This window comes from Thunnus maccoyii, chromosome 17, assembly GCF_910596095.1.
Source record: "Thunnus maccoyii chromosome 17, fThuMac1.1, whole genome shotgun sequence".
NCBI lineage: Eukaryota > Metazoa > Chordata > Actinopteri > Scombriformes > Scombridae > Thunnus > Thunnus maccoyii.
The window spans coordinates 2317171-2329325 of NC_056549.1; the positions used below are offsets into that span (position 1 = coordinate 2317171).

At 39.6% G+C, this 12155-nt stretch overlaps 1 protein-coding gene across 1 annotated transcript; it reads right to left on the minus strand.

Moving 5' to 3' along the window:
• Positions 1 to 46: 46 nt before the first annotated feature.
• Positions 47 to 10214, minus strand: LOC121882759. The gene is made up of 3 exons (XM_042391202.1): positions 9915 to 10214; positions 8517 to 9752; positions 47 to 1812 (listed from the first exon to the last, which is right to left on the minus strand). Exons 1-3 carry the CDS (start codon positions 10183 to 10185, stop codon positions 47 to 49), a joined length of 3273 nt encoding a protein of 1090 aa, XP_042247136.1. The 5' UTR covers positions 10186 to 10214.
• Between the last annotated feature and the right edge of the window lie 1941 nt (positions 10215 to 12155).

Genomic DNA, 12155 nt, shown 5'->3' on the forward strand with positions numbered 1-12155 from the left:
AGAATTAGAACAGAATCTGACACATGAAGTCTGAAATGACTTCTGTCTATTTGAGTTTACACAACTCAGCTGTGTCTCCAACAAAACAAAGATAAAGTCCAGCATAGAGAGGCTGAGTGAATGTGGTCTGGACTCTGTGGAGGAGAGTCATGGTTTTTGTGACGCTGTAGAAGGACAGAATACCTGCACTGTGATCCAGGTACACTCCTACTCTGGAGGAAACAGGACCTGAGACGGAAGTTGAGATGTTGTTGAACCAAAATGTATAACTGTTAGTGTCACAATATAACATCCAAGATTTGTCATTATGTCCAAATCTACATTCCTTCGAGCTTCCTGCTCTGCTGATATTCTTGTATACGACTGCTACCTCAACTCCTCCCCATTCCCCTCTCCACTCCACCTCCCAGTAACAACGTCCAGTCAGACTCTCTCTACTCAGGACCTGAGTATAATAAGTAAATCTCTCTGGGTGACTAGAATAAGACTGTTCTTCACTCATTAGTTCTGCTTTTCTGTTCCCCTCAGATAATAATAGATATGTGTAAGCTGTGTTTGGATCCAGAGTGATTCCACGTGAATATTTTAAGAACTCAGCTCTGGTCTTGGGTCCTGGTTTTGGCAGTAAAATGTTCACTTCAGTCACTGTCAGTGAGATGTTTGTCCATTTCTCCCTCAGGATGTCCTGTAGTTGATCTCTGAGCTCTGACACAGCTGCTGTCACATCCTCAAAGTATCTCAGAGGACGGATATTGATGCTGGATGAGTCTGTAGATGCACTGAGTTGTGACAGTGAGGGGTAGTTGAGTAGAAGCTGGTTGTGATCCTCTGTGTGTGAGAGCTGCTTCAGTTCAGCGTCTTTCCTCTTCAGCTCAGTGATCTCCTGCTTCAGCTTCTCCTGAAGCTCTTTGACTCGACTCACTTCAGTTTCCTGCTGGGATCTGATCTGCTGCTTCACATCAGAGCTTCTTTTCTGGATGAGACGGATCAGCTCAGTGAAGATCTTCTCACTGTCCTCCACTGCTTTATCAGCAGAGCGACTGACGGCCTCCACCTCCTGTTGAAGCAGCTTCACATCTTTCTCTCTGTCCTGGATTCTCTGCTGGATTTGTTGTCGACTCACCTCGAGCCCTCTCTGCCTCTCAGTCCTTTCTGCTGCAGCTGAGACTGTGTCGTGGCCTTTATGTTCATCCAAAGAGCAGAGATAACAGATACTCTGCTGATCAGTACGGCAGAATATCTTCATCACCTCATCATGATGAGAGCAGATGTTCTCCTGGAGCTTCTCTGAGGGGTCGACCAGCTTGTGTTTTTTAAATTGATCGACATGGTAGTGAGGCTGAAGATGATTCTCACAGTAAGAGATCAGACACTGCAGACAGGACTTGAGGGCTTTCATCTTCCTCCCAGTGCAGACATCACAGGCCACATCTTCAGGTCCAGCATAGCAGTGATCAGCAGGAGCAGCTTGGAGTCCAGTCTTCTTCAGCTGCTCCACTAAAGCTGCTAACATGGTGTTTTTCCCCAGGACAGGCCTCGGTGTGAAGGTCTGTCTGCACTGAGGGCAGCTGTAGATCTTCCTCTGATCCTCTTCATTCCAGTGTGTTTTAATACAGCTCATGCAGTAACTGTGTCCACAGGGAATAGCCACCGGATCCTTCAGTAGATCCAGACAGATCGAACAAGAGAAGGTTTCTAGGTCCAGCTGATCTCCTTTCTGCTCCATTTCAGCTCTCAGTGGCAACGACTGTCTGAGTTTCACTTCCAGAGAGGTGAAACAATTTTGAACTCTGATCTGAACAACATGTGTTTCTGCAGTGGATGAGGACTGACAGCTCTTGTACTACATTACATGTTGGTTACACCCATCTGCAAACTGTAGATCTGAAGGGGAGGGAACAAAGAAATATGAGCACAGAGTGGAGCTTGTTGTGTTTGAGAGTAGGAAGAAGAGGGAGGGCTTATCAAGTGCTGATTCATTCCAGGCAGAGGAGCAATTTTAAAGGGATACTGGCTGCTTTTCATTTGGCTTTCACTCATGTCTCAGCTCCTCCCAGTGAGGACGGAGGAATTCAATTCACCAAAAGGGACGTCCTCACTCACTCCGGCCTTATTTTGAGGAGAAGACAATGATGCACAACACCACCACTGTCAAATATGAAGAAGTCAGCTATCAATATGTAGAAATTATTAAGTAACAGTTTAAAAACTTAAAATTCATGTATACATAATTAACTGTTTAAACAGTTACTTGATAATTTCTACATATTGATAGTTGGAGGGAAAACACCTGATAACTATAGCAGCATCTGTCTGTCACAGAATAAGAAACAAATAGACAATTTAAATCTGGTAATTACGGAAAGAACAGAACTGACATAAAGGAGTGTTGGGACTGGAGGAGTGCGTTTGGTTATTAGCAATAATTCATAACTATCTATGATAGTTATGAATTATTGCATGAAATTGAAATGAAGATATTGTTAACATTAATCAATAATTCAGGCACCAACTGTTAAAGAATCTCACATGAGAAGGCAAAACTGTCAGATCTGTGAGGAGCACAGTTGGTTATTAGCAACTGTAATTATTAGATAATTAATTATATAAATTAATAGAAATATTAATATGAATTAACAATTACAGGGTACCACCCAGAAACCAGGACCAATAACCAAACAAGGTAGTTTCATAAAAGGAGTTCACCTAGAATGTTAATATTTGAAAGATATCAATATTCACAGGTGAACAAAGGAGGCTTGAATTTGAGCTCTGACTCCCTAAATCAGCCACTTTTCACAATATATAAACTTCTCTTTAAGGATATAGCTGAATTTATTAAACTTAGCAAGATTAACAGTTAACAAAGTTAACAAATGCTTAATTCAATAAACAACTGTCCTAAAATCTAATTCTACCTAGGCAAAACACAAACAGCTATGTACCGGGTTAAACACATTTCAGGTGAATGCATGTGTGTGTGTGTGTGTGTGTGTGTGTGAGACAAGATGGCGACATGGGCTGACGTGATGGCGTCGTTGTTCTGGGATGCGGACGTGACTATGAGAGGAAGTCACGTCAAGCGAGAACCGAATGTCTTGGTTAGACAATAGCAAGATGGCGCCGCCTGGTGGTCGGTGTCTTGTACTCACCAAATTCCATGTAACACACATGTCTGATGGCGGATAACAGCGAATAGAGCGGCGCTTTATCCGGCGTTATCTAACAATCAGATGTGTAAAAAGGTGTAGGTGCGTGTAAATGTGTACGCACGGATGTGTGTGCGTGTAATTTGCAAGAGAGGGAAGAGGGAGAGAAAGCAATCGTGAGAGTGAGAGAAGCGGTCCCTTTGTCCACAGACAGCACGCGTACGGACGGCAGTCTGTAACATTCACACATTTACTGGTTTCTGATCAACAAAGCAACTTACTTTCTCACTCATGGTGGCACAAACCAGTCACGAGCGGAACAAACACATAACAGTCTAGCATGGTGAACACAACTAAACAGGCAGGAAACTTTAAATACTCCTCAGAATAAAGCAAAGCAAATGGACTTGGCTGTCCATCAATCTACACAACAAAACAATAGCAATAAAGCTGAACATAAATGTATATACTCAAATGTATATAGTAACATGATAAAAAAAAAAAGGTAATGAAATTAACTTATATGATAACATTCTTTCAGTATTTGTGAAAAAATCAGGTCAAATTCAGGATGTAAATTTGAGCAAAAGGTTCATTTTTAATGTTAGATATATTTAAACAAATCAATATAAATCTGGTTTTGGTAAATCTGGAATAATTTGGGTTTTTTAATATTATAATTTTCGAACGTTTGCCAACATGTGATAATCTCCATATCCTTCTTCCTTAATGAAATCAGTCATTCTATGTGTGAATTACTGCAGCTCTGTTCTTTCACTGCTCAAGTCTTTACAAATGTCCACAATTTATTTAGTCCAGCATGATTTTGTTGGAGTGATATATGACATATAGATCAAATCAGATTTGAGAGTGTACTTAACCATAACAGTCTAGTTGATGAAGATTGTCTGTTTTACTGACAGAAATATTTCTACTTGTATTGAAGGATCAGAGTTTGCATTGGCAAAGTGTATTGGCACTTTTACTGAGGTATAAAGGATCTGAGTATTTCTTCCACCTCATCAGCCACTCTGAGGATAGCTGACAGAACCTGATTCTGCATTTTCTAAACATCTTTAACAGAATGTAAACACATAGTTTATGTTTCTAAATGATCTGACACCTAGAAGAATAATAGTACAGATTGTTCCTTCTCATAATCATAATCACTGCAGACCCCTCCTACCCTGGACATAAGCTGTTCCAACTTCTCCCTTCAAATGACTGTGGTTCAAGACACCACATGGTCTGGCCTTTTGTCTCTGTAGTTCTCTCTCAGCCATATTGTCTGCATGCTGTGGGCTCAGTCACCAGGTGACTTTGGCCATCTTGACATCGCCGCCGCCGCCCTTTGGTAAACTTTGACACTGAATTGGCTATCTTTTTCCTTGACTCCAGGGTGGTGCCCTGTTATTATTAATTGTTACTGATAATTCTCCTATGTATTTTAATAATCAATAATTATCTTTGATAAACATTAATTATTGCTTATAACAAAACTTGTAGCCAAGGCCCTGCAAAATGGTGCCCCGTGTGAGGCAGGGTGTTGTTAGCAATTATTCATAATCGTGCAATATTAATTTCAGCATAATTTTGGCCAGGACCAAAATTTTGGAATTTCAAACTTTTAGACTATCCAAAAGCCTTTATATTCAACACAACTAGTCCTAGAAGAATAATAGTACAGATTGTTCCTTCTCATAATCATAATCACTGCAGACCCCTCACACCCTGGACATAGGCTGTTCAAACTTTTCCCCTCTGGTAGGCACTACAGAACACTGTACACCAAAACCACCAGACACAGGAACAGTTTCATCCTCTCACTGTCACACATATGAACAGTTAACTCACTGTGCAATAACCCTGGACACTATAATACCCACTGCACCTATAATATATATATATATATATCTGTTTTAGTTTAAAACACAAATGTGCAATACATTCCACTCACTACAGTATAAGTGAACAGGCTGTATATAGTGTACATCAGTGGTTCTCAAACTTTTTCACATCAAAACTGACACAAATTCGACCACAGACCCCCATCTAATAAGATTTTTTAAAGTTTCAGAAACATTCAGAAAGTTTGCATAAAGGGCTCAAAAAGTCTGTTGGAGAGCCTTCATGCACTTAACTATTAGACAGTGGGACAGCCCTGAACCATAGTGGATTTAACGGGAACATGCTTTAAAGTCCATCAGTCTGTGAGTGTGGACATTGCGATTGGGCTTATATCTATAGTTGCTGCATCTTAATATTTACCTCCTGAAAATGCTACGTCAGTAACTTATGTCATCATGTTAGAGGGCTTGTCCAGTCTATGTGCATGTGCATGATATGTCAATATCATATGACAAGCAAAGCAAGTGTTCCCAGTAAAGATTATAATGAATCTTGAATTTAATATTCAATCAAATCTTGTAGCACAAAGTCTCACATGTACAGATTTGTAATTACTTGCTGTCAAAACTATTTCTGCATAAAGAAATCTGTCCATTGTTGCTCTAAAATATCTTGATTTACAGATTGAATTAAGTTTGGATTTGTTTTGTACTCAAAGCTCAGTAGTTCTGTCACTAATAAACTTCCATGCATCATTATGAGGTATTCTGGAAAGAGCTACGACTAACACTATAATACTACAATACAAACAGGACACTGAACAAGATTTTCTGAGTCATTTTTTGTCAGTTAACCTTTTTCCAGACTGATTGCAGTGATAACATGTCCTCGGGTGTCATTTCCTGAACAAACAGCCCATGTTTTTGTTTTACTGGTCTTACACCGGAGTCACTGGTGTTTACATTTCCACCAAAGTATCTGATACTGAATATATGCATTTTTTAGGATATCTTCTCTGCTGGTATAAGAAACAATAACAGGCTTAAAATACAATATAATTATAATATAATATATTTCATTTCATTTTATTTTTTCTTTTTCTTCATTTTTACAGAGACAGTGCACTATTAAAAGTAATTGCACCAGAGTTAGCTAGTAGCTAATTTACATCTGTTGTCCCTGGGTAGGGAGACAAAAAACAACCACAGAACAACAATTACACTACATAAAACAACACAATACATAAGAAGCCATCAATGTGAGATAATAAATATAATCATGGTGACAAATATAATAAATAAAAGGCAATCATTGGTGGTGACACTTTTGTGCTGACTTTAGCCAGTCCTTGAGGCTGGTTTTAAACACTGCAGAGCTTCCTGAGTCTCTCTCTATATATATCCAATATTTGTGGGTATGGAATTCCACTTCCCCACTACTTTAACAGAGGAATCTGATTGACCAAAGGTTGTCTTTTTCGAACTGTGGTACCCAGTCACCCCCAGTAGATGCTCTAGTCCTACCAGCACTGCCACTGCCAGGATAGGCCAGGCATTCTCTAAGAGGAGGAGATGCAAGATTATGAATAATTTTAAACATCAGGAAAACATCAGAGTAAAAGAAGAAGTTATCGAAATTGAGAAAAATTACATTTTTTGCCCGTGACCAGGTTGTTATGCAGTAAGACAAATGAAGAAAAATCATAGTGTGTTTCATAGTTGTTTTTTGAAGGATAGGTTTGTATTAATTATAATGCCTAAATTTTTAACATTTGTCACAGGTTTAATGACTTCACTATTCATTAAAATATTGAGATTGACTGAATTATTGATCTTCGCTGTGAAATACATGCAAACTGTTTTGCTAACATTAACAGTCAAGCAGGAATCAGCTAGCCACTCCAACACCTTGCTCATTGCAGCTGTCAGTTTGGCTGCAGCATGTTCTTCAGATCTTGCATGGGTAAAAATCACAGTATTATCAGCATACATTTGGATGTTAACATCTGGGCATACTTGAGGAAGATCATTACTATATATACTAAATAAAATTGGTCCTGTATGGTTTTCATGTAGCTTTAACTGTTTCTACAAGGACAACATAAGAGAGAGGTATGAAGAATATGTGTGTGCATGTGTGTGTCTTTTATCCCATTTTAAGTTAATGTACCTTTTATGCAAGCTCTCAAAATGTTAAAAATATGTAGAGCCAAACTGGAAAAGTCAGTTACTGTTGAAAAGACAGATGGTAAAGTCATTGAGACAGAAACACCAACAGATGAAGAGTCTGCAAAAACAAAACAAAAACTAACAGAAGAGAAACATACAGTAGACGAAAGAAGAAGAAGAGAAGAAAAAAGGTAAAAGAAGCAATTTGCAGCCATTTTCTTATCAAGACAGAGACCATGGTGTTCTGTTCAACCTGCAACTAATATTTAAAAAGAAGAAGGATTGTTTTATGTCCTTGTTGTGTTTACCTGTAGGAGCACATGTCCCACATCTGGGAAACTCTTTCATGAAAAGAGAAATGGTCTGAAAGAGGTGGATATGATATGTGAAACAGGCAGTGCTGGAAAGTAACTAAGTACATTTACTCAAGTACTGCACTTAAGTACAAAGTAGAGGTACTTGTATTTTACTTGAGTATTTCCATGTGATGCTACTTTATACTTCCACTCCACTACATTTATTTGACAGCTTTAGTTACCTATCAGATCAATATTTTACACATAAAACATTTGATCAGTTTGTTATTTGTACTTTGTGGTGTTTCAGGAGGAAAACTGCCTCAAATAAACTCTCATTTTAGTTTCACATTTTCTCCGGAAGCTTTGAATGAGATCCTGAGATGAAGACAGAAGAAAAAACTTTGCTCACTGTTGAAAAAAACATCTTTATTGATTATGTAAAGCTTCAGATTGTTCACACATCCGATCAGTAAAGTCTGTTAAATGACTCTTGTTCAATGATTTCATGTTCAGATTCACTTCATCCACACAATCAGTTAGTTTAACCCAGAATGTACAAGAACATAATAAATGATTATTATCATGATAATTACACTTATTGATTATACATTTCTTTATGAATTTACAAGATGGTGAGAACAAAACATCTATGATGAAGGAAGTTCTGCTGTTTTCTCTGTTTAAGACGCTGAAGTGGAGAAACAACAGCAAACAAATACATCAATACAAACATGAAACTAACATTTAGAACAAAGAAAAGTTTATATTTTCATCTGAAGAAACGTCAGTAAAGGTTAAAAATATCATCATGAGCAGTGATAGCCTCCATGGATAAAAACACACAGGAAAAAGTGACATTTAAAGAAACTGAAAACATCAACAGAACAACAAATGAAAAGAAAAAAGTGTTGACAATCCCAGTTTGATTGACAGCTGATCTCTGTGCAGTTCAGAAACACCACAGCAACGAGCTCTCAGACACAATGGAGACAAAAACATGAAGAATTACAACAGAATCTGACACATGAAGTCTGAAATGACTTCTGTCTATTTGAGTTTACACAACTCAGCTGTGGATCCAACATCATAAAGCCCAAGTCCAGCATAGAGAGGCTGAGTGAATGTGGTCTGGACTCTGTGGAGGAGAGTCATGGTTTCAGAGACGCTGTAGAGGGACAGAATACCTGCACTGTGATCCAGGTAAACTCCTACTCTGGAGGAAACAGGACCTGAGACAGAAGTTGAGATGTTGTTGAACCAAAATGTATAACTATCAGTTTCAAAATCTAAAGACCAAGATTTGTTATTACATCCAAATCTACATTCCCTCAAGTCTCCTGCTCTGCTGATATTCTTGTATGCGACTGCTACCTCAACTCCTTCCCCTCTCCACTCCACCTCCCAGTAACAACGTCCAGTCAGACTCTCTCTACTCAGGACCTGATCATAATCCGTGAATCTGTCTGGGTGACTAGAATAAGACTGTTGTTGTCTTGTTAGTTCTGCCTTTCTGTTCCCCTCAGATAATAACAGCCATGTGTAAGCTGTGTTTGGATCCAGTGTGATTTCACGTGAATATTTTAAGAATCCAGCTCTGGTCTTGGGTTCTGGTTCTGACAGTAAAACGTCCACTTCAGTCACTGTCAGTGAGATGTTTGTCCATTTCTCCCTCAGGATGTCCTGTAGTTGATCTCTGAGCTCTGACACAGCTGCTGTCACATCCTCAAAGTATCTCAGAGGACGGATATTGATGCTTGATGAGTCTGTAGATGCACTGAGTTGTGACAGTGAGGGGTAGTTGAGTAGAAACTGGGTGTGATCCTCTGTGTGTGAGAGCTTCTTCAGTTCAGCGTCTTTCCTCTTCAGCTCAGTGATCTCCTGCTCCAGCTTCTCCTGAAGCTCTTTGACTCGACTCACTTCAGTTTCCTGCTGGGATCTGATCTGCTGCTTCACATCAGAGCTTCTTTTCTGGATGAGACGGATCAGCTCAGTGATGATCTTCTCACTGTCCTCCACTGCTTTATCAGCAGAGCGACTGACGGCCTCCACCTCCTGTTGAAGCAGCTTCACATCTTTCTCTCTGTCCTGGATTCTCTGCTGGATTTGTTGTCGACTCACCTCGAGCTCTCTCTGCCTCTCAGTCCTTTCTGCTGCAGCTGAGACTGTGTCATGGCCTTTATGTTCATCCACAGAGCAGAGATAACAGATACTCTGCTGATCAGTGCGGCAGAATATCTTCATCACCTCGTCATGACGAGAGCAGATGTTCTCCTGAAGCTTCTCTGAGGGGTCGACCAGCTTGTGTTTTTTAAATTGACCCACATTGTAGTGAGGCTGAAGGTGATTCTCACAGTAAGAGATCAGACAAGTCAGACAGGACTTGAGGGCTTTCAGCTTCCTCCCAGTGCAGACATCACAGGCCACATCTTCAGGTCCAGCATAGCAGTGATCAGCAGGAGCAGCTTGGAGTCCAGTCTTCTTCAGCTGCTCCACTAAAGCTGCTAACATGGTGTTTTTCATCAGGACAGGCCTCGGTGCGAAGGTCTGTCTGCACTGAGGGCAGCTGTAGATCTTCCTCTGATACTCTTCATCCCAGTGTGTTTTTATACAGCTCATGCAGTAGCTGTGTCCACAGGGAATAGCCACCGGATCCTTCAGTAGATCCAGACAGATCGAACAAGAGAAGGTTTCTCGGTCCAGCTGATCTCCTTTCTGCTCCATTTCAGCTCTCAGTGACAACGACTGTCTGAGTTTCACTTTCTGACAGGTGAAACAAGTTTGACAACTCTTGTATTACATTACCTGTTGGTTACACCCATCTGGAAACTATAGATCTGAAGGGGAGGGAACAAGGAGATATGAGCACAGAGTGGTGATTTGTTCCAGGTAGAGGAGCAGGTTTAAAGGTTATTGGCTGCTTTTCATTTGGCTAACGTGACTCCTCGCTTCCCTCACTCACGTCTCAGCTCCTCCCAGCGAGGACGGAGGGATTTAATTCACCAAAAGGGACGTCCTCTCTCACTAAGGCGTTATTACAAGTTATGACAAGACGACAATGATGCACAACATCTCTACTTTCAAATATGAAGAAGTCAGCTATCAATATGGAGAAATTATTGAGCAGTAACAGTTTAAAAAATTTAAAATTCATGTATAATTAATTAACAGTTTAAACAGTTACTTAATTTCTACGTATTGATAGCTGGAAGGAAAACACCTGATAACTGCTACCAATATTTATCATTTGATTACAGATCTACAGCAGCGTCTGTCTGTCACAGAATAAGACACAAATACACAATTTAAATCTGTCAATTACTGAAATAACAGAGCCGATGTAAAGGAGCAATAAAAACAGCTGAAGCCTGCAAAACATGTTTGAATAAAATATTGCTTATTTATTTTGTGACAGTCTGATGTCCTTTTCAGGCTCAGGATGATTTTATAGGAGACGCAGCTGTGTGACGTCATATTTTCCTGAAGGAGCTGATACGTACTGAAACAGAGAAGAAGAAGAAAAGGGAAGCCTTCTGGCTAAACAAATAGTATTTTATGATTAACCATAACAGTGTAGTTGATGAAGATTGTCTGTTTTACTGACAGAAATATTTCTACTTGTATTGAAGGATCAGAGTTCATGTTGCATCACTTCTTATGAACAGCAGGGGGAGTCTGGCTGCTAAAGACCAGTTAATACAACTCCAAACTCCTGAATGTGCTTTGTTTTCATGTGTGGAGACATTTGCTTACATGTAAAATTAATAAAACACTCAAGGGAACAGTTTCTTCCCCCTCGCCGTCACACTTTTGAACAATTAACTCACTGTGCAATAACCCTGGACACTATAATACCCACTGCACATATAAATGATATATATCTATTTTAGTCTAAAATACAAATGTGCAATACATTCCACTCACTACTGTATAACTGAACAGGCTGTATATACTGTACATCAGTGGTTCTCAAACTTTTTCACATCGAGGACCCTAAACTGACACAAATTAGACCAGAGATCCCCATCTGATAAGATTTTTGCTTTTAGATGTTTTATAAAAAGAAAGTGTATGAAAACTGTGACCAAAATAGTCAAACATTCTGTCATTGTGTTACTTATGCATGGAATTATAGTGAAAATTAATGATTCCCCTTTTTACTGGGGACCCCCTGGAACCCCATCAAGGACCCCTGAGGGTCCCCAGACCCCACTTTGAGAACCACTGTTCTCATTGTATACTATATGTATACAAAGTGATGTCATTGTCTTTTACCATCTAATATTTATCTCAGCACTCTATTTATATCCTGTTTACAGTCCAAAGAAACAGTTTCACCTGTATATAGTCATTCCTCGTGTATATTCCTGATGGTTGTTGTTATGTTATGTTGTGTTGTTATTCTGTGTAGGTACATTGAGAGCCACTAAACCAGAGTTAAATTCCCTGTATGTGTAAACAACAAACATACAACCTGACTGTACATTTTAAAATGGCCACTAGAGGGGAGTGACGTCCTAATATAGTATTATGATCATCTGTGCAGCAGCTGTAAGCAGAATGATTGTGAAGGAGACTGTGAGAGAGATCCAGAGTGTCTTCTTTGCAAAGGGAATCATGCAGCATGGGAGGCTAACTGTCCAAAGAGAGTAAGAGAGGCAGAAATAATCAGGGTGAGACTCAAGGATGAGGAA